This window comes from Rhineura floridana, chromosome 7 (genome assembly GCF_030035675.1).
Source record: "Rhineura floridana isolate rRhiFlo1 chromosome 7, rRhiFlo1.hap2, whole genome shotgun sequence".
Classification (NCBI taxonomy): Eukaryota; Metazoa; Chordata; class Lepidosauria; order Squamata; family Rhineuridae; genus Rhineura; species Rhineura floridana.
Window position 1 is genome coordinate 134,603,654 of NC_084486.1, and position 23,903 is coordinate 134,627,556.

General features: G+C 42.8%; 1 protein-coding gene across 9 annotated transcripts in view; it reads left to right on the forward strand.

The window, feature by feature from the left end:
- The window catches only part of FNDC3B (fibronectin type III domain containing 3B), a 389,419-nt gene that overhangs the window by 92,108 nt on the left and 273,408 nt on the right, over window positions 1-23,903 (forward strand). For all 9 annotated transcript variants that reach the window (XM_061637327.1, XM_061637337.1, XM_061637336.1 and 6 more), the window contains exon 3: window positions 16,589-16,664. In XM_061637327.1, the coding sequence (XP_061493311.1) occupies window positions 16,589-16,664 (76 nt within the window). The remainder of the gene's footprint in view (window positions 1-16,588; window positions 16,665-23,903) is intronic.

The following is a 23,903-nucleotide window of genomic DNA, read 5'->3' on the forward strand; positions in this document are numbered from 1 at the left end:
TATGATAAGTATTTTACATGTCTGTGCTTGCAAAACGGTACATGCCAGTTCCTGTGTGCTGGCTTTGTCTTTGTCTAGTGTTTCCAAGAAATGGAACCTGCCTAGAGTGGGCTCAGATTTCAGTGATCCCCCTAAGTTCTGTGGCCTTCAATAAATGGGCTGAAGTTGACAAGACTGTTGGGAGAAGGGCAAAAATATGTCTCTGTGTCCCCAACGAACAGGAATCGCTAAGAACGTGTAGTTTGTTGCTCATTCCAGTGATGTCCCTGAATCATAACCATATGCATCCTTCTACAGAAATGGAAATGGACTGCCTTCAAGTCGATCCTGACTTATGGCGACCCTATGAATAGGGTTTTTATGGTAAGCGGTATTCAAAGGGGGTTTACCATTGCCTCCTTCTGAGGCTAGTCCTCCCCAGCTGGCTAGGGCCTGCTCAGCTTGCCACAGCTGCACAAGCCAGCCCCTTCCTTGTCCGCAACTGCCAGCTGGGGGCAACTGGGCTCCTTGGGACTATGCAGCTTGCCCACAGCTGCACAGGTGGCAGGGCACGTAACCCCTGAGCCACTCCCTGTGGGGGTGATCTTTAGCTGGCCCTTGACACCCAGGAGACACGAGCAGGGATTTGAACTCACAGACTCTGGACTTCCAGCCAGGCTGTCCTCCCCACTGTGCTATACCAGCTGTTCTTCTGCAAGTGGCTACAAATTATTCCTGTGGGAATGTGGTTGCAGCAGAGCAAAATCTTTCACCCTGCCCTTGACCTGGTCTCTGCCGAGAGACCTTGTGTGCATGTTCATGTGCAGACTGCTTTACATAGGGACGCCATGCACACAAATGTATTGCTCCACTATGAGGCTCTGCCCTGGTTTAAGCAGTTATGCTTTTGGTACACAGTTACTTGGAAGGCCTGGACTTACTAACTCCTGGGTTTTAACTCTGCACAGTGCAACCATGTCTTCCCAGGTTCCTGCATGTAACTATGCATCATGTGGGGCTACCACATTCCAAGCCATCACCACCTTCCTTCATTTCTAACTAACAAGCATGATATGGAAGTAAAAGGGAAGTGTCAAAAAAGTTGTCTAGCAATGTCCCGCATGCTTTTCTCAGTTTCTTCCTTCCTGCCAAAGGGGCCTTGTGCTTTTCTCTTAGCTGGCTGAGGACTAGTGGACTTTTTTGGCAACTGTGCTGACGCTGGGTTGCAGCAGCAACTGAGGGACCCAAGCTACAAATCTTGACTATGTAAGGTGATGGAGGAAAACTGATGTTTTGGAGGGGATTGGCTTGGTAGACAGTTCTGTAAATTCCCATATAGTTAGGGTGTGTGTTGTTGTGGGAATGGCAAATTTAAGCCGACCAGAACAGAGCAGCAGCATGCAGAGGCCACATACTAAATCCATAGCCAAGTGAATAATCATTACTCCATTTGGTGAGAACTGAACAGCTTTGGTTTCATAGAATAGTAGAGTTGGAAGAGGCCTATAAGGCCATCGAGTCCAGCCCCGTGCTCAATGCAGGGATCCATCTTAAAGCATACCCGACAGGTGGCTGTCCAGCTGCCTCTTGAATGCCTCCATTGTTGGAGAGCCCACCACCTCCCTAGGTCATTGGTTCCATTGTTGTACCGGTCATAATAGTTAGGACATTTTTTCCTGATGTTAAGTGGAAATCTGTCTTCCTGTAAGTTGAGCCCATTATTCTGTGTCCTGCACTCTGGGATGATTGAGAAGAGATCCTGACCCTCTTCCATGTGACAACCTTTTAAGAACTTGAAGAATGCTATCATAACTCCCCTCAGTCTGCTCTTCTCAAGGCAAACCTGCCCAGTTTTTTGAGTCTCACCTCATAGGGCTTTGTTTCCAGCCCCTGATTATCCTTGTTGTCCTCCAGTTTATCTGCATCCTTCTTAAAATATGGTGTGCAGCTGGATGGACAACATCTTGGGAACATGATGTGCTGGTTAACCTGTAGTCAGCAGTACATGGCAAGCAAGTTGAGTGAGGACTCTAAATTGTCAAATTAGTGTTCTAGCCTTTCTTTCACAGGAAGCAGTGGAAAAATTCCACAGTTGGGACTGTGGTTGGCTGATTATAGCATTGGAGCAAAGTTCTGTTGTTAGTAGCTCTTCCAGCAATTCCATTTTTCCATTCAGAAATGGCTAGTTTAGTTTATGGGAATACTGGAGTTTTCATGGCAGAAATTGCAAGTGATCTGGAAAAAAATGCTTGCAAGGGAAACGTAAGGGCATAAATCATTTTTGTTTTTGAACTCCTTTGTGTTTGATAGAATGTTGCAATTCTACCGTGAGAGATTAAAATGGCTGTCTCAGTGGCAAACACAACCAAAATAAGAGAAGGAAGCCTGCTCCAGAAACTTGCCTCGTGAGCTGTGATGGTTGTTGAAAAACTGCTTGGAAAACCATGCATCTGGTATCTCCCAGGCATAGTGAGATGTACAGGAAATATCATGCAACTTTTGTATATGGATATATATTCTATTTCCGTGAAATCAGTTCAGAATTGGGGTTTCTGCTTCATAAAATCAAACAGTAATTAACATATGAAAAAGGTACCTGGTTGGATGGCTACATTCTGGCCTTTTTTCTCCTCTGCTGTGAATGAGGTTTGCATAAAGGTTTAACATGAAACCTGAGTGCCTGTACATAGCCAATAGGACTGCTTTGTATGTGGCCCCAACAGTTTACAGATTATCAGATTCACTGAACATCACTCCTTACCCCCCTGCTGCTTTTGTATGTGTTTCTGTGCTAGGTCGTTGAATCCCCAAACAGTTTCAGGAGTAAATTGCCCGTAAATCTGTAGAATAGACACTAGGGATGTGCTTTCACATTCCTAAAATTTAGATATTTAAAATATGGATTTATGATTTTTCTATTAAGATATTCGAAGTGGTTTGCAGTGAAAATCCATCAGAGCACATTCAACTATTTAAACAGTAGCAACAAGAAGTAGGCTAAAATCTAGATAAAAGTAGAGAAAGCAAACCAATAAAAGTGACGGCCACCATTTGCTATTAAAAGTCTTTGAGAACTGTGGCCAGCTTTGCATTTTTTAATTACATTGTAGAGATTTGCTGGAAAACTCTTTCCAGAATGCTCACGCGTTTTCCCAAAGACTGACAAACATGGATAGTGCCATTTTTAGGACATAGGAAGCTGTCTTATACCAAGCTGGTCCTTCTGAGGTCAGCATTGTCTGCAATGGCTGGCAAAAGCTTTCCAGGGTTTCAGAATAGGTCTTTCCCTGCCCTACGTAGAGATCCAGGGGACTGAACCTTCCATATGCAAAGTATGTGCTCTCTTGCCCTGATTTGCAGCTCTTCCCATTATCAGTTTATATCAGGGCTGAGGAATGTATTGCCCTCCAGATGTTGTTGGACCCCAGCTTCCACCAGCCTCTCTCAGCAGGACCAGTAAGGATGATGGGAGTTGATGATGCCCCTGCTTTAGAACTTCTGTGCCCGCACAAACTGTGAATATCATGCTATTGCTCTCTCCAAAGGATGTAACTGAATTGCTTGGTCAGAATCAAAGGTCCATTTATCCCAGCTTTCTGTCTTTGGCAGTGGCTGGTTTAACAGAGAGGAAGTCGTTCATTCTACCCATTTGGTAAAAGGAGATCCAGTTGCAGCTAGGCTAAGAACATGCTCCTTGTGCATGAGGCATGGTGTTGCAGGAACCTTGGGGTTACCATATCTGACAGTGGGGCAATTCCATTTGTTGTAGGTATCCATTGCTAGAGTTCTGTGCAAACAAGGAACATGGCAATAGATGTGCTCTCGGTTTCTCAGTAGCTTCCGTATCTGAAAAAATATCCAAGAGCAGTCAATCCTATAGTAAATAAGAGCAGGAATAAAATTGCTTTTCTCGTTATTTGCATAGATACAATGTATTAAGTGATAACATTCACATCCTCCTGCACAATAAATGTGGGAGCGTAGATCCTGTTAGGTTAGAAAAAGTGTTTGGATTGTATCTCTTTCAGGATGGTTCTGTTTTCCTTATTAGCCAAATTAAACTTTGATTCTACTGTAATAATCAAGCAGTGACATGTCTGCTTCTGGACTGTACCATTTCAGACCACAGACAAAGGAGTAGATGTTTGAATATTTTCCCTGTATTAGAAGACACATACAACCTCACTGCATACACATACTAGCTGCATGTCAAGAAGAAGATTCTAGCATAACCTGTTCCCTAGAACATTAGTTTTGAAGGCGCAAAGGTTTTTCCCCCCCTACATGGGGGAGCATTCAAATATTCCTTTCCACTCCTGAAGTTCGAAGTGGTGCAGTTCATTAAAGGACACGTCACAAAAGGCTGAAAATTGTTTTTATTTTTCCAGTTTGTATTTCTCATAAAGTAAAACTATTGTTTATAATTGCATTTTGTCCTAGACTAGAGGAATGCAAAGCTACGTTTTGGTCAAATGGCTATGGTTAAGAGACAAAGTGGCCTAGGGACTGGGGATGGTTATATTCCAACCACATGCTCTCTTGACCCCTGTCCCCCCTGGCTTATTAAATCTAGCAGAGGGGGGTTGACTGATTGGATGCAGAGTGTCCTTAATGCTTCATTGCATGAGGAGGTGGCCCTGCGGCCTTCAAAGAGATGGTGGTGAGACCATCCTAAAGAAACCAGCCCTGGACCCCTTGGATTGGAAAAACTATCGACCAGTCACAAATGGTGTAGAGAGCAGTGGTGAGGCAGCTGTGAGCGTTCTTAGATGACATAGATTAACTAGATCTGTAAGTTCAGGTCTGGCCATGGGACTGAGTCAGCCTTGGTTGCCTTGATGGATGACCTTTGCAGAGAGCGGGGCAGGGGGAGTGCAGCCTTGCTCCTGTTTCTTGATCTCTCTGCGGCTTTTGATAGGATTGACCTTGGTATCCTCCTGGACCGGCTCAGTGGGATGGGAATTGGGGGCACATGCTGTGGTAGTTCCAGTCATACAGACAGGACTGAGTCCAGAGGGTAGCATTGGGTGATTACCTTTTGGCCCTCTGGCACTGTGGGGTGCCGCAGGGTACCATCTTATCCCCAATGCTATTTATCATCTGTATGAAGTCGCTGGGAGCAGTCATTAGGAGTTTTGGGGCAAGGTGTGCTGATGATACTCAGCTTTACATCTCCATAATATCCATATCAGGAGAGGCTGTATAGGACCTAACCTGGTGCCTGGATGCAGTGGTGGGATGGATAAAGGAAAATACGCTGAGCTTGAATCCTGACAAGACAGAGGCACTGAGGGTAAGTGGTTTCCGTGTCCAAGAAATTGGTCAATTGCCTGTCCTGGATGGGGTTGCACTCTCCCGGAGGGAGCAGGTATACACTCTGGGGTGCTTCTGGATCCAGCTCTGTCACTGGAGGCCCAGGTGGTCTCAGTGACTGGAAGTGCCTTTTATCAGCCGTGCTTAGTAAGACAACTTAGACCATTCCTGGACCAGGAGAGCCTGTCCACAGTAATTCAAGCATTGGTGACGTCAAGACTGGATTACTGCAATGCACGCTATGTAGGGCTTCCCTTACAGCTGACCCAGAAACTGCAGTTAATGCAGAATGCTGCAGCAAGGTTGCTGACAAGAGTGAGACCCTGTCAGCGTGTACCACCTCTGCTCAGGGGTCTGTACTGGTTGCCAATTTGCTACTGGACCTAGTTCAAGGTGTTGTTATTGGTATATAAAGCCCTTAACAGCTTGGGACCAGTTTATTTGTGGGACTGCCTTACCCCATATGTGCCCACTTGAGCACTTTAATCTGCAGAACAGGCACTGTTACAGATGCTGCATAATACTTGTTCCACACTTGTAAGAAATTGTTCTTTTAGTGTGGTAGCATCAACTCTTTGGAACTCCCTGCCTATTGACATCAGGCAGACACCTTCACTATATTCTTTTCAGTGCCTGTTTAAAACTTCTTTGTTTAGGCAAGCCTATTCAGATACATAGGTGCTGATGTGTTTTAAAAAATGTTTGGTCTGTTGCTGTTTTTAATTCGTGGTAAACATGTTTTTAATTACTTGTTTTTGTTTTGTTGAGAATTTTTTACAATCAAGCAGTATATAAATTTTAAGTAATAAATAAAATAAATGAGGGGTAAAAGTAATGTGGAGACTGAGGTGGGATATCCCATTTGGTGTAGGAGGAAATTAACAGGGACAGTGTAAGTGTGCAGGGGTCTTGAATTAGTGGTTCTGGCTATGGGATCTACACCCCTTAATCTGTACGACAATTTAGAAATAAAGGAAACTGGCATCCTGAATCAGACCATTGGCCATCTAGTTTAGTATTGTCAACGCTGACTGGCAGAAGCTGTCTAGGATTTAAGACAGTAGTCTCTCCCAGCCCTACCTGGAGACTTCAGGGATTGAACCTGCAACCTTGTGTGTGCAAAGCAGATGCTCTACTACCCTCCCCTTACTCTTGAGCTACTGTATTCAGCTTTTGGACATTCTGCAAAGGTAGCCCTCACGTTGTGAGGACCCATAATGGTTGGAAGGGCAGTATAAAACCGAACAAATTCCCTCCATGAGTGGAGTATGAATGCTAGTACTTTTTGTTCTGGTTCATGTGACTGCTACCCAAGTCCAAAGCTATTTTCAGTGCAAGTGTAGCACACATTCTTGCTATTTCTTTCCCCTGTTATGTCTGTATTCTGCAACTATGGCTTTCTTTGTCCCCAAGCTTTAATTGTGTGTTGGCCAGGGGCGCCATGGGTGTCAGTAATTTCCCCACTCACACTTCCATTTTTCTACATGGACATATAAAGTGGTGGGAGAATGACTTACTGTGCCACACTGTAGTACCCACCACTTCAGATGGCTGAAGAGTGTACTGCAGCTATCAAAATGCTCAGTTTTATAAATCTGTTGACTCAGGCCAGGCTCCTCAGTTGGAGCAGATTATTATTTGGACTTTGCTATTAAACTGCCCATCCCTGCCTGTTGTAAGTTCTAAGGACTAGCAAGCTATAAAAAGAGTGTTCTACCCAACCAACATTGATGGAATGGAGTGGCCGGAATCCTGAACACCAGCACTCTACACTGCAACATTTTATTGCATGTTGCATTTTAAAAATTATGTTGAGAGGTTTAAGTGTCACAGAATCTGCCAGTATCTGACACTCTTACATGTGAAAATACATTACTGTCGCATCAGTGCTGGTTGTCAGCGAAGTGTCATGAGTATCTCATCCCCGATTGTTAGATTGCAGCTCAGAAATGGAATCAGCAAAGGTCTCCTCCCTGCCCTCAGTAAAACAAATAAGCTGTCTTTTCCTGATGGAACCTGGTTGACATTGCAGTGAATGGAGGATTGGAGAGTTGTGAAGGATGGTAATGATTTTTGTATGTGTGCGTGTGCATCTGTTATAAGAGGAGATTTAGCATTAGGATGCTGAAATTGGTCCAGTGTCTTGAGGTGACTCGCTACATTACTGTCTGGTTGCCATAGCGACTCAGCAGGCCTGAAAGACACAAGAAGTAAAAGCTTTGAAATAAATGAGGAAGGCCTTTTCTTCTAGGGTTGCTCTATTTACGCCAGGCTAGTTTCAGCAACATCCAGGCTAGTGGTAGATGAGAGTGCCCTTGAACATGTGTGAAATGCATTTCCTTCACCATTGAGGAAGGTGAAGGAAAGGGCTTCTAGGTCATGTGGTGCAACCTCGGCGGGTGTGAGTCTTGGCACCTCTCGTTTTAGGCAATAAGCACTAGTTCACATACTTTGAATTGGCACATTGAAGGTGACTTTGAATGCTAAAGGGAGCAGAGGGCTTGTTTAATTTCTGGAGAACAGAATCCTGGCCTTCACTTCTAAAAAGTTCTGTGGCTTGAATGTTATTGAAATGCTATGCAACTTAAAAATCACATGCATGACTTTAAGGAGCAACTTGTGTTTTGATCTTCCTGGTTCTCTTACTTTGTTTTGAATGGCATACTTTATTTGAAGGAAGCTATGATCCTTGTGAATAATTCATAGACATTTGCAGGCTGGAAGACAGATGTCTTTCACTGTTGATTGAGCTGAGGTCACGGATGGGCTGGCTTTTGTCGGTTTATTTTTATCTCTTCTGGGACTCTGATTGTGGTGTCTTTGCTGTCCTAATCACTGTCTTATGAAAGGACTGTTGCAGACCTAACATAATGGGCCACGTTAGCATTTTTTCCTTTCTAGAACTTGTAATTTAGCCATGACAATGGGCTCATACAGGATTACTGTTATTTCAAAGCTTATATATGCAATGCTGTAATTTCTTATGTGTGTTGTTCCACATCTCCAGCAAGAGCTCCAAAAAGACCTCTCCAAACTGAGTGAATGGGTGGAAAAATGGCAAATGCAATTCAATATAAACAAGTGTAAAATTATGCATATTGGAGCAAAAAATCTTAATTTCACATATACGCTCATGGGGTCTGAACTGGCGGTGACCGACCAGGAGAGAGACCTCGGAGTTGTAGTGGACAGTACGATGAAAATGTCGACCCAGTGTGCGGCAGCTGTGAAAAAGGCAAATTCCATGCTAGCGATAATTAGGAAAGGTATTGAAAATAAAACAGCCGATATCATAATGCCGTTGTATAAATCTATGGTGCGGCCGCATTTGGAATACTGTGTACAGTTCTGGTCGCCTCATCTCAAAAAGGATATTATAGAGTTGGAAAAGGTTCAGAAGAGGGCAACCAGAATGATCAAGGGGATGGAGCGACTCCCTTACGAGGAAAGGTTGCAGCATTTGGGGCTTTTTAGTTTAGAGAAAAGGCGGGTCAGAGGAGACATGATAGAAGTATATAAAATTATGCATGGCATTGAGAAAGTGGATAGAGAAAAGTTCTTCTCCCTCTCTCATAATACTAGAACTCGTGGACATTCAAAGAAGCTGAATGTTGGAAGAATCAGGACAGACAAAAGGAAGTACTTCTTTACTCAGCGCATAGTCAAACTATGGAATTTGCTCCCACAAGATGCAGTAATGGCCACCAGCTTGGATGGCTTTAAAAGAAGATTAGACAAATTCATGGAGGACAGGGCTATCAATGGCTACTAGCCGTGATGGCTGTGCTCTGCCACCCTAGTCAGAGGCAGCATGCTTCTGAAAACCAGTTGCCGGAAGCCTCAGGAGGGGAGAGTGTTCTTGCACTCGGGTCCTGCTTGCGGGCTTCCCCCAGGCACGTGGTTGGCCACTGTGAGAACAGGATGCTGGACTAGATGGGCCACTGGCCTGATCCAGCAGGCTCTTCTTATGTTCTTAACATCTTGACATTCTGAAATGGGGGTCTTTGTCTTGCTTATCAGTGGGAAGATAATCATGCTTAAACTAAAGATAACACCTTCTAGTTACGCTATAGTCCTGGAAGGACTTCAGGAATTTTGAATGGGTGGTCAGTTCTCTGCTTGAGTGTCACAGAAACATAGGCACATAGGCAGCTGCCTTATATTGAATCAGACTAACAGTTCATCTAGCTCAGTATTACCCACACTGACTGGCAGTGGCTCTCCAGGGTTGCAGACAGGGAATCTCTCCCAGCCTTACCTGGAGATGCCGGGATTGAACCTGGGACCTTCTGCATGCAGAGCAGAAGCTCTACCACTGAGCTATGGCCTTTCCCCAAGGCCAACATGGCAAAAGGAAGTTTGTATGTGTGAAGACCAGAAATGAGCTGTCAGTGTCTGGAGATCAGGCTTGGAGTTGGCTCAAAATCATTGATGGGTTTCATGTATAAAAGGTTTTGGAAATCACTGTACCTTTTTGAGCAAAAGCTGGAACTGAAGGTTATTGGAGATGTGTGGCCCCTGTCAAAAACAACAGACCTGTTCCATTGTTCTCTGTCTGCTAATGTAAGACAAAATGCCTTTGTGTGATGCTACCACAGTTTGGACTTATGCTGCCCCACTTACTGATTGCTACTAGTGTTCAGTTGCAAAACTGGGATCTTAATGATACTGCCTATTTTGTGTTTGCATTTTCATTCAGCTGATAGGAGGAGGGAACACAGTGGTGCTGTGTGCACTATGTACCTCTGTGAGCATTTAGTTCTGGTTTGACCACCTTCGTGGATCTGCGTGAACGTTGGTTGTCTTTCTGTGACATCATTGTGCTTTGCAGTAAGGAATAGATGGGAACACTATAATGCACCTATCTCTGGTTTGCTCTCTAAAAGTTCCTCACCTCCCAAGAGGGTAGATAGGCAAGTTGTTCTGGCTGTGTTGTGTGGATGAGAACATGAGAACCTCCTTCTGTTACCAGATGCCCCTTATCCCCATTGGGACTGGAATAAGGGGGTGTATATTACAAGGACCCCTGGAAAGGCATGCAGTGAGTGTGTATATATTGCATACAGAAGTGAGTGACAACCATTTTGCTTGTGAAAGAGAAAATAGATGAGCACACTTTGCAGATACCTTCCACAGGGGCACAGGCTCCATCTGCCCCTTACCATGGTTACCCCTTCTGTTGAGAACCAAGCCTGTTCTTATTTGCATAGTCCGATCCAAGGTTCTGTTTCTTGGTGACACTAGGTTGTAGGAAGGGGTGTAGTCGTCTGGGGGCACAGGGGTGTGTGTGTCTTAGTTATTTCACTTTTTTAGGACCGTGCTGGGCCCCTATATCTCCAGCCAATCAGCATGAAAGGGGAGTGTGTTAGCCACTGAGAAGAGTCTTCTAACATGCTTCCTTATCCTTTCCTGCTGATTGGAAACAATCAGAGTGTAAAGAGGAGAGTCAGCCACTGAGAAGACTTTTCTTAGTAGCCAACACTCTCCTCTTTCATGCTTATTTGCTCCTAGGAGTTTCTGTTGTTGTCAGAAAAGGTATTGATAAGGATCTCAATCTCAACCTCGCAACAAAAAGGGGGGGAGAGGCGGCATGGCTGCAGAAGGGACCCTGCACTTCTGAATGTGCCACTAATGCTACTGATTGTGGGATAACCTTGAACAAACTTTTTTAAAAATAGAGTGGAAGGTGTGAAAGCTAAGCGCAATCCCACATTTTGTGACAAAGCCCCCTTTCCAAGTACCCACCTTCTATGGATAGTGATGATACTTCAATCCTGAAGAATCTGTTGCTTAAATCTGTAAGCTTTTGTGCTGTTGGGATATGACCCTTTCAGGATGACTAAAATAAACACAGACAGCCTCACACTGTGATCAGGATACTGCTGCTTGCTAAGCTGTGTAATGTAAACAGTAATTATATATAGCTCCTTCCCCTCATTTGTATTTGGAAGCCCTTAATACAGAAAGATGCCATGTCTTTTGAAAATGTCGTTTCTGTGTGATGTTCTTCTGTGCGATGAAAAAGGCAAGTGACAGCTGTGATTTGTGTGTGTGTACATCTCTCTAGCATTGCTGTGTTGGAAAGCAATGCACATAGAATGGATTTTATTTTTTTCATGATGAATGAGCATTTTTATTTAAAAAATCCTCTTTTTGATTTATTCAGGTAAATAACGAGAACAGCAACTACAAAAAGAAATAATGTATGCATACATTAAGTTAGCATGACTATAATTCAACAAATGCTGTAGCTTGTTTTCTTTGCAGGCTTTCAATCCATGTTAATAGAGATGAGACTGCGTTCACCATCTCTGAAAGCAATAATCGTGTTATATTCCATTGAAGGAAAACACAAAATGTTCAATGTATTCAGTCATTTTAACCATTTGTCCAAATCTGCGTATAATGGATGTAATATGCCCCCTCCTTCCATGCTCATTTGTGTGCTGACACCATGAACTAAACTATAACCAAAGGATCCTGTCAAGCAGCGTGAAGCAGGTTGATGCATGTTAAAGAGTCGGTGCAGATGTTACTGCAGCTGCCTAACTCTTACAAATAATTGCTCGTATGTGTGTGATTTGGGGTGTTTTTTCATGTGGCGCAGAAAATTGGCTCTGGATGTGCTAAATGTGGTCAGGGTGTACTCCTAAACACCTGCACACCACCCATTGGCAATTTCCCCTTATATTCATTGAATTACCACATTACTAATGGCTGATTCTGAGAGGAATGAACTTGCACAAGATCACCCCTTGCTCTTCCATGAACAGGAAAAATTGCATGGTGCTATTTGCAATGATGAAAAAAGAGCCACAATTTCTTTTGATATTTTGCTGCTCGCACAAGTAGGCCATTTGAGTAAGTAGTCATATCTAGGCAAAAATATATTATGTGGTTCCCCCCCCCCCAAAAAAAATAATTGTTGTACGTAGCACCATCAATATGCATGGCTCTTTACAAAATATAAGAGGAGAAGCCCCTGCCATGAGGAGCTTACAGTCTAAAATTGGACAAAGGTGATACAGTTGAGGGGGAAGAGGAGGAATATGGTGGCAGAATAAACAGGGGAAGAATGTGCATTCATTTTAGTTGTAGGCATTTGTGCTCTAAAAGTGAATGTGCCAAAGGTTTTGAGCTGCTGGACGAGTAAAGATCGCAGGGCCAGGACAGAATAGGATACAAGAATAAAGAAATAAGAGAGGCAAGACTGTGGAGGTTCTGAAGATATGGATGAGGAGCACGTGCTGATCTGGGAACAAACAAAAAAAACAGTGTGAGGATTTAAGGAGCAATATTGCTGGGGTCTGGTCTTAAATGGAACTACTTCCTTGAAAGAGATTGTGTTCTTACTAGGGATGTGCTACAATTCCACCGAATTTAGATTTGGTATCAAATTTTCCATCTGTTCTACATGCTTTCGTCGTGGTCCTAAACAAGGCTGGCTGAAGGTGATAGGGTTGCTTTTTCAATGAAGAGGCTTTAGGTAAATGTTAAAACTCATACTTCAGTCCATGGTGACTCCAGTTGCGGTGGGAGGGCTTTGTCTTAGGTAGCAGGTTTTAGACCTGTGTATGAGACCATGGAGACCTGTTGTGAGGCGGGGCAACCGCTATTGGGTTACATGGAAAAATAGCAAAAGCAAACCATGGTTAAAGGCTGGCTAATAGTTTGCAACAGGGGATGCAATATGCTATGAGTTGGTGTGAAGTGGTCTGTACTTGGGTTTTGCTCATGAGAGCATCCTGTGGCAACAGTTAGTGTGAACTGATGACACATTACATAATGCTTCTTTGTGTTTGTTTGACCACTTTTAATAATTTCCAGTGCTGTGTAGTGGTCAGAACACTAGAATGTCTAGAGTAGAGGACTAGGACCAGGGAGACCCATGTTCAAATCCTCACTCAGCTGTGAAACTCATTGAGTGACCTTGGGCTAGTCAGTATCTCACCGCTTCACTTAACTTCGCAGTGTGGTTGCAAGGATAAAATGGGGAGAGAATCTTGTATACCACCTTAAGGTCTTTGGAAGAAAGGTGATTAAGTTGCATTTTATTTATTTATAACATTTTATACTGCCTTTGTATCGTATTCCCAGGGTGATTTATGAAAACAGCAAAACAATTAAAATGTAAATATATATTAAGGCCACACAAATATAAAAGCAGCATGAAAAAATCAGTAGGATTAAAACTATCTAAAAAGCTTAGGAAAGTAAAGGCCTTGGACTGGTGCTGAAGAGGCAATAAGGTAGATGCCAGGCGAACCTCTCGAGGGAGAATGTTCTATAAGTGGGCTGCCACCACCAAGAAGGCCCCCTCCCCACAGATGGTGCAGGCACCCTCAGGACACCCATCACTGAATATCTTAATATATGGGTAGGTATATATGGAGAGAGGTGGTGGTCCTGAAAGTATATATTTTAGTTAGTTAGCAATATTGCATATGAGCTCTAATTGGTTACTTTTTAAAACCTCTTCCTGTTCTAAAACTTACTGTTTCTGTTTAGTTCAGATGGTAGTATCCCTTTAACATCTTCTGCAGTAAGACAACTTTTTAAGTGCATTTGTATTCTGTTTCTCTGCAATTTCCCAGTCGTTCATCACACTCTTCATTGTTTTTGAATTGTACCGATTGCTTCACTGGCTTGTTTTCCTGCTCAGGATCTATTTAAATTTTTATTTGTTTTTCTCTTTTCAGCAATTTTGTCTTGGCTTGCCTTATTGTAGATTTATATTTTGGCTTGCCAGAACATGTGTGCTCTTATTTCAGGTTAGATTTTTATTTTGTAAAGAAAGTTATCTGTTCTATAACCACTGATGCTGTTGTTAAGCCATGGTGGCATCCTTTTTGGGGAGGTTTGTCCCTTTCCATGGCTGGCACTCACATTAGGCAACCTGAGAAGCTTCTTTAGGGTGGCATACTGGAAGGAGTGGTATGGCTGCTGCCACTAGCTACCCATCTGTGCCTTCTCTAGTGTTCTAGTGCCTCACTCTGAGGAAGGTGCCTTTAGAATAGAAAAGAATAGTAGAGTTGGAAGGGGCCTATAAGGCCATTGAGTCCAAGATCCTGCTCATTGCAGGAATCCAAATCAAAGCATTCCCGACAGATCGCTGTCCAGCTGCCTCTTGAATGCCTCCAGTGTCGGAGAGCCCACTACCTCTCTAGGTAATTGGTTCCATCGTCATATGGCTCTAACAATTAGGACGTTTTCCCTGATGTCCAGTCGAAATCTGGCTTCCTGCAACTTGAGCCCATTATTCTGTGTCCTGCACTTTGGGATGATCGAGAAGAGATCCCGGCCCTCCTCTGTGTGACAACCTTTCATGTACTTGAAGAGTGCTATCATATCTCCCCTCAGTCTTCTCTTCTCCAGGCTAAACATGCCCAGTTCTTTTAGTCTTTCTTGGTGTACATGGCATTATTGGGCAAGTTGACCCTGGAAAATGCTGACACCACTGCAGCTTTGCCATGGCAGCAAATACTGTTTAAACCAGAGCTTGGAAGATTACTTTTAAAAAGTAATAAATTACAGTTACAATTACATGCCCCCCCCAAAGTAGTAATTACCGTTACAATTACAATTGCTCTGAAAGTAACTGATTATTTTTTCTCAAAAGTAATCACTACAATTACATTTCAGTTGCTTTTTTAAAAAACGCCTACAAGGTGCTAGCCTTAGCTGCTGCACATCTAAGTAGTCTAAAACAACATTAAAAATAAACACACACATACAGAGGTAGTAGAATAATTGTTTTTATCCATAAGATAGCAATGGTGGTCTCTGCTGGTAAGGGAGGTGGGGAGGGAGGCAGAGACCACTACGCAGTTCTTTGCACGTCAAACTAAGTGCAACCCCCCCTCCACAGTTCTTTATCTCCATTCTGCTGCTGCTTCCTTCTCCTCCTTTATCCATGTTCTTGCCCTCCGGCTCCTTTCTCCCTCCACTCCATTCTTCTCCACCACCATCCATTTTTTTAAACGATTGTTTTCTCTACTCCACCCCGTCTCCCTCTCCACCTCCTCCCTCGTCGCCTCCTACCCACCCACGGAGCATGAGGGAAGAGCAATGCTGCGCAGAAGCCCAGTTTGAGGCACATGATTTTCATTTACAAATCAGAGGAGCAGAATACTTCCCCTGCTTCCCCCCCCCAAGTAATGCCCCAAAGTAATGCTGGAAACATTACAATTACTCCACAAAAGTAATAAAATTACTCCTAGTTCTATTACAATGAAAATGTAAAGGAATTACCCATTTGTTCCTCAAAAGAGTAATGAATTACAAGTAATTTGTTACTTGTAACAAATTACTTCCAAGCTCTGGTTTAAACTCCAGTTACTATTTCCCTTACAAGATCTGAACAGGGTGGTTCATGACAGATGCTCTTGGAGGTCGTTGATTCATAGGATCACCATAAGTCGTAATCAACTTGAAAGCACATAACAACAACAAAGTATTTCCCTGCTATTTGCCCACAAGGAGGCAACTGGTGGTGCTCCTATGGGATTGTCAGAGGCCATTTTGCCCCTGTTGCGCCTATGTAGGGTCCTTCCTTGAGGCAAGGAATGGAGTGGTGTGAAAACCTGTAGACCTGCTCCAACAGTGGTAAAATCTCAATGGGAGAGGGGGTGTGGCAGTGAGCAGCATTTCCTGGACTGCTGCAGGAGACTGGATGACTTCAGCTGGCACTGCGCCTGTTCCTAAATTGTGAGAGAAATGGTCATGGCGCCTCTGTTATAGGTGATCGAGGAAGGGCCAAAGCTCAGTGGTAGAGCACATGCTTTGCATGTATAAGGCCCCATGCTATAATCCCCAGGTAGGGCTGAGAAAGAGACCCCTGCATGAGCAAGGCTGCTCAGAATAAGGCAGTGTCCCTAGATGATTGAAGAAATTTAACTGTAAATTTCAGGTTCTTTTTTAAGTAAAATCTTCTATGTTAGAAAAAAAATCTGGTTGTAATATAGAATTTTTTTTAGTAACTTGGAAAACCTTCAGATAATGTACTAATTTCAGGACTTCTCTAGTTTAACTTTCCCTAACCTGGTGGCCTCCCAAATGTTTTAGATTACAACTCCCATCATCCCAGATCATTGGCCATGCTGACTGGGGTGGATGGGAGTTGAAGTCCAATAACATCTGGAGGGCACCAGATTGGGCAAAGCTGATTTAGTTAATCCACTGTTTTCTTAAAGATTTTGTGTTATGCCTATATCCTGGAGAATATATCTAATTCTAAACTGAACAAAATTGATATCTTTTGAATAAGATTTTGATATTGGTATCTTTATTTTTGTAGGTCATTTTTGTCCAAGTTAATCCAGGTGAAACTTTTACAATAAGGGGAGAGGATGGAACTCTTCAGTGCATTCAAGGTAAGGAATCCTTCTTAAGAGTACATTTTTGTTTTTATGTGGAAAGTACATTTGCCCCACTTAATGTCCTTGGCTGACCACCTGTGGATTTGTTGTTTTTGCATTTTTCTTTCTCTAATAAAAAGAAAACAAATGTTAATGAACCTGTAGCATGCACAACTGTCAGCCTTAAATATTTTCACTGTGCAAAACATTTAGAGAAAGTTTGGATGACTTGCAGCTTAATTTTGCAGCTCTCAAAGAATCTGTTGTATTTAGAGTAAAACCAGTGTTCCAGAAATGCATCCCTAGTACATATGCAGGAACTTTAACAAGCACCTTCTGCTTTAAAGAGGGGGAACCTGTGGTCCTCCAGATGTTGTTGCTTACAGCTCCTATTGTCTTCAAACACTGGCATGCCAACGGAGTTGAGAGTTCCTAGGGGTTGGCCTGGAAGCTGCAGCTAGTGCAAAATGCAGTGGCTTGACAGGTCACTGGGGTGGAATATCACCATCATATTTTGCCAGTGCTGAAAGAATTGTACTGGCTGCCAATTAGCTACTGGGCTATGTTCAAGGGGCTGGTATTCTTGTACAAAGCCCTATGCAGTTTGAGACCAGGATACAAAAAATAAAATAAAAAATAACGTCATCCCCCTACATATTCACAACCACTGTGCTCTGCAGGAGAGGGCATCCTGCAGATATCCTATCAGGAGGTCCGTTCTGCATGTTATTGTAAATGGGCTTTAGTATGGTGGTGCCTACCCTCTGGAACTTCCTGCCTTTACATATCGGACAGATGCCTTCTCTCTTGTCTTTTTGTCACCTGTTAAAGACATCCCTCTTTTGGCAAGCCTTCCAAAATCTTTATCTCAATTGGTACCTGTCTTGGATTTGCATTGATTTTATCTGTGTGCTTCTGTTGTTTTAAACTGCTGTTATATTTATAATTATTTTTAAGTGTTTTATATATGCAGTTGTGATGCCTCATGGGAAGTTATTCATAAATGAAATAAGTAACACCAACTTCTGGAGGGTGATGGGTTCCTCATCCTTGTTCTACTTTCCAGCCTGATGGCATCATGCCATTGTTTTGCATATCATCAGTGCATCAGATATTGCCACAAATAGAGACAGGACATTGAGGGTTATGGTCTTATGCCACATCGGTAACGTATTTTGGTTGAAATCTTTAAGCAGATGGTGGGACAGTCATCTTTTGGGGGATTTTCTGCATCAAGCAGGTGGTTGGACTAGATTGCCTAAAAGAAACCCCTGCCCCAAGTAAGCCTCTTTGATTCTGTGGTAGCCCCCATATTTGGGGCCAGGAAGGAAGTACTGTGGTTTGGTGGCTAGAATGTGAATCTTTGACTAGGAGTGCTTGGGTTTAAATCCCTCTTCAACCATTTGTCAGTTCAACCTCTTGAACCTTTGTCAATTATTCTCTGTCAAACTAACCTACCTCCCAGGTTTGTTGTGAGGACAAGAGGGGTGGCAGAGCCAGGACCACATTATGCCATCCTGAAGTCCTTGGATGAAGGGTAGAATAAGAATACAACAAAATAAATCCCCATTTTGGGAGGCAAAAGTTTGATGTAGGTATAGCGGTTAGAGTGTTGGACTACAACCTGGGAGACCAGGGTTCGAATCCCCACACAGCCATGAAGCTCACTGGGTGACCTTGGGCCAGTCACTGCCTCTCAGCCTCAGAGGAAGGCCATGGTAAACCACCTCTGAATACCACTTACCATGAAAACCCTATTCATAGGGCCGCCATAAGTCAAAATCGACTTGAAGGCAGTCCATTTTCATGCTCTCAGCTGTGTTAGTATGGAATAGCAAGTTCTAGCAAACCTTTGCCTTTAATATATCTTGGGTTTGCCCCTAAGAGAGATGTGGAAAGCCAGAAAGCATATGTCAAGTTGGATTTTCTTCGCTTTGGCCGCATCCGAGGTGTTGGATCAATATATAATTCATGCTTATTGTTGAAGAAAAGCACATTTGTGCTGCTTACTATAATGGCAAAACACTTTAAAGCTCACACCTTTACAAACTTTTTTTAAATTGCTGCCTCTAACATTGCCAGTTCCCTGGAAAGGTGGTGCTAGCAGTCATGCATACACTGTGTGAGTCATTCATGGTAAATAAGTCTACCCAGGGGCTATGGTGTTTTTTTTTTTACCTGCTTGAAGCCAGTGATCATGAAAGCAAGAAAGCTAATCATTTGATCTCAGTATAAGAAAGAAGCAGTTCATTCGTGACCTGCAATAGAATAATCTCATCAAACGATTTCCATTTGTATGTGTCTTTTCTGCATTTAAAGCAGAAATGAAAAGGAACTAATGAAGATGACTGGGACTTGTGACCTACCTACCTACCTACCTACCTACCTGTTTATTTGTTTGTTTATATCCTGCCCTTCCTCCCAGCAGGAGCCTACTGATATCTGATGTTCAGAATCGATGGCATTAGGCGCTAGCTATAGGTTCTGCACTGCACATTTAAAATAATTTCCAGTGTCAAGGCAGTTGCATGTGGCTTCATAAGAGAATTGACAACAATTATGTAAATTCTGATCACCATCTTAACCCATGAACCTGTTTCAAGATCTGCTTTTAGAATTGTAAAATTGGAAGGTACCTCAGAGGTAATCTAGTCCAGTCTCTTGCTGAAGGGCCATAGCTCAGTGGCAGAGCACCTGCCTTATATGCAGAAAGCCCCAGGTTCAATCCTTGGCATTTCCAGGTAGGGATGGGAATCTCTCATGCCTGAAACCCTGGAGAGCTGCTGCCAGTCAGTGTAGACAATATTGAGCTATATGGACCAGGAATCTGACTTCTATGTTTCTGTGATGCAGGAAAGCTGCTGCTACAGCATCCTTGATTAGCGCTATCATAGAATAGTAGAGTTGGAAGTGGCCTGTAAGGCCATTGAGTCCAGCCCCCTGCACAGTGCAGGAATCCAACTTAAATTCTCAACAGAATTCTCCTTGAGTGCCTCCAGCGTTTGGAGAGTCCATCACCTCACTAGGTAATTGGTAATCCAGTCTCTGCTTAAAATCATCTAAGAAAGAAGAGTCCACCACTTCCCTAGGCAGTTTGCTCTACTATCGAACAAGTCGCACATTGTGTAATTGAAAACTTATTTCTTGTAATTTGAATCGGTAGGTTCTTGTGGAGCACTTGAATGCTGATAGGCTGGCTGATAACAGCAACTGCTGTCCTGCATTCAGATCTCAGATCTTATTCCCAAGGCTGCTGCCAGTTTTATACCAGTATAGCAGCATTTTTTAAAGGAAGGTTAATGACATAACAGTGAGGATGGGGCAGTCTAGGGCTATGCACAGAGCCAGGGTGGAAAGGGCAGCCCCCACCCAAACCTATAGCTCTACATCCCAAGATATGTGTAGACCTAAATAAAAACCTTCATGTGCATACATTCCATGTGTGCACATGTGTTAACAATTATGACATTTCTGTAATAGAGTATTTTTATTGAGTCTGTTTCAGGATTCTTTTTAGTTCTCAGTCTCGAAAGCTGGTGACATTCTCCGATCAGTCAAATCTTGGTCTCAGTTGGTAGTCTGGCTGTAGTGTTGATTGAATTTTAATAGAAAACATTTGTGTTAATGTTTTGAATTTCTGTGCTCTCCTCTATTTTAACACTTATTCCCTTCATGAAGAAAGGAGACGGTGTGCTGAAATATGGGCTCAATGTGTTGCCGTTTGGCTAGTGACACACTGGCCAGACTGACTGCCACCCACAAGTTATTTTTCTTTTTAAGCCTGGCGTTAGAACCAGACGAATGGCTGATGGAGATAGATATAAATTAAAGATTTAATGTATGTGTTACATTTATATCTTATCTATCTTCCATGGAATTCAAGATGGTGTGTATAGGATTCCTGGTCAATCCTAGAAACATAGGAAGCTGCCTTAGACCGTTGCTTCATCTAGCTCAGTATTGTCTGCACTGACTGGCAGCAACTGTCTAGGGTTTCAGACAGGAGTATCGCCCAGCCCAACCTAGAGATGCCAAGGATTGATTCTGGGACCTTCTGCATGGAAAACAGATGTCCCGCCACTGAACTACGGCCCTTTCATATCCCAAGAAACTCCCTTCCTTTGTGTCATCTACTATTGCACCCTGAACACCTCTCATTGAAAAGTTTTGTTTTTTTTTATTTTTAAAAAATCTCTTTGGAACCTGTTAGAACAGTCTTACTGGATTGGAGGCCATATAGGAGATCCTTGGTCTGTGGAGCATTATATTGATTTTAGAAATCTGAAAGAAACAAAATGCAGCAACAAGGTTCCACTATTTTCTAGATGTATTATGCTGTCCTTTAGTTGCAGTTCTCCAGGCTTTGGGCAGTTGTGTGAGCCAAGGCTTGACAGGGCTGAAACACTTGTGAAGTGTTAGGGGGGCCCATTGATCTTCTGCAGTGTCACTCAGGAACAAAATGTATTGATAGCACAGAGAGCACTGCTGTGTCCGGGTGGCCCTTGACCTGACTTTACCATTAGGCTGCGTAAGGGTGACTGTCACAGGCACCTGATTTTGGTTGTCTTGAAAGGGCAGTGAATTGTTAATTTTATTTTATTTATTATTAATGTAATTTTGCTTCCAGGGAGAGGGGCATGTGGGACTTGCTGCCTCAGGTGCTTTGGATACTGTGCACCTTGACTTGTGGGTTCCATGTACTGTTCTGCCTCTGGCAACAAAATGTCTTGGCCATCCCTGGGAGGCCTGTCATCTTACGTTGCAGTCACCTCTCCCTATTTTGATATACGTGCTGTGTGTGCTTTCAAGTGTGCCAAACTGTCTATGAGTCTCAATTCTAGGTCAAGAAAGTTCAGTGAGGTCACATGTTGCCACTTAAACTCAGTGGTATCTGCTGCTACCTTTCTGTTCCTTGTGTTTGGTGATGTTGGTTAGTTGGTTATTCTTCTGCACCAGAGCCAACAGGCAACCTAAAAGCTTGTGTGTGTATGTGTGTATTACATATGAACTGCCCATGTCCCCTAGATAGGGGGTAGGCAAGAGGGCTTGCCAAGGCAACATTTAGGAACCCCTTGAATGGGATTCTGAAGCATTCCTGTTTCTGTATCTTCTTAGAAAGAGCAGCAGAGGTTAGTCCATTAGGGTACAATGGTGCACCGCCCTACCAAGTTCACTCTGTCCCCCCAGTCAGTTCCCACCTGCTTACCTTTTTACTGACATCCAGTCCAGGGGGTGGCACTGCCTGTCTGCTTCCTACTCCCTAGACTCAGTTTTGCCCTTGTAGAACTCAGCAGAAATTAGTTGGCTGTGGCTGTGCCTCCTGTTGGCCTATCTGCCTTCTGCCTTTCTAGTCCCAATGGGGAACAGATTGTCTTGTGGGATGCTGAGTAAATAATTGACACTATTAACTTGCCCTCCCTCTTACGGAACTTGGGGTGGTATAGAGGGTCTCCCTTCTCCCCATTTTATCTTGTGAAGCAGGTTCGACTGAGAGATGGTAACGGGCCCAAGGTCACCCAGTGAGTCCCATGGCTCAGTGGAGTTTTGAACCTGGGCCTCCCCCATTCTGGTCCAGCACTCTTAACCACTATACTACACTGGTTTCCTATCAGCCAGAATACAAGTGTTAATATAAATCCATAAATAATTTTGAGACCCTCTTGCTGTGTTTATTCTGGGAGAAAGTATTTTTTTTTGTTTACATTTCTAATCTGTGCTATTCTTGAACTCTTGAGGGTAATGATAATTTAAAACCAGATTAACTGAAAACATGCTGGTAGGCTATTTTCAGTGATCTGATCTGAAGTTTGTGATGCCACCAGACCACTATCTTTTTGTTCCTAAAGCAAAATATTTTCCCTTTACTGAGCTGAGGGACCCTCAGACAATTTTTACTGGCACTGTCTATTTAAATGTTTTGAACAAATTCATGTAAGTTATGCATGATAGGAAAACAAGAAGATGGGTTGGATTTCTGATTATATTCTGACTATATGCAGTAGCATATAGTAGCTCTTTGTTATATCAGAATACCCTAGCTTATCCATAAATTGCAAACTAGTCTCTAAATTGCTGTTGGAGCATTTTGAGTAATCGTATACCAGGAAACAGCAAGAGATGCCCAGAAATGTGGTTGCATCCAGTTTATCTTCATACACAATACACTTCGTTGGGGCCTGTAATATATACTTTTAAAAACATTTCAAAGTAGTTTTGCAGTAGTAGAACCGTTAAAATATGTCATTCAACAGAGGCATCAAAAAAAAAAAAGATCATGGTGAAAACAGCAGCAAAACATCAAACTAATACTAAAATTAAAATTAGTTAACTCAAATTGCAGTCAGAGAGAGAATGTTTAAAAGGTGTGGGGAAATAAAACCACTTTTATTATCTGGTACCTGAAGCTCATGAGAGTAGGTGCCATGTATAGAGATTCAGGGAGGGCATTCCAAACACAGGAAACTACTACTGAGAAGGACTGACCCCTTGTCATCGTCCATCTAACCTTGGTTACTTAAGCCCATTGATTTCAATGGGTTTACTCTGTGTATGACTTCAGATGCACCCTTTCTTTACCTCCTTCTGCTTAAACAACCAACTTTAATTGTGACAGCAAACTCAACAGAATAAAATGGTTTTCTAAGTGTGAAAGGAAAAAAATGTAATACGTGGCAAAATGTACATCTGTTTAGCTTAAATGTATTTCTAAATCTTATGTCTATGTATTCTGTACTGGGCAATTCAAAACGTTATATGTACACCACATAATATTATACGTAGACATAACGTACATAGTATATTTTTATTTCTGTTAGACTTTGTTCTCTCTCCTGTTTTAGTTTTCTATTCAGAACTGTGAGGATTGACATTTTTTACTATTTATTTAGTTACTGACACTAGGTTATATCCAACAAATTTGTCTCGCTAGCACAAGGACCTCTGCTAAATTCCCCTCCCTCTCCCCCCCCCCAGATCTGCTCTGGAGGATTGGAGGAACTCCCAAAACAGATTTGGGGGGAGGAGAGGGAGAGGAAATTCTGTTGAGCAAGAGGACATCCTTAACGTTAATGGGATGGCTTCATTGGATACAACCCACTCTGGTTATTTGAACCTGCTCCTATGATGTTCTTTTGAATTTGATACATTGTGAGATGCTTTGGGCACAATCTTGTGGAAAAGCAGCATACATGATAGCATGCCCTCTATCCATGGTTAAAGGACCAGGAATGGAATAAAGGATCGTACATACACTTC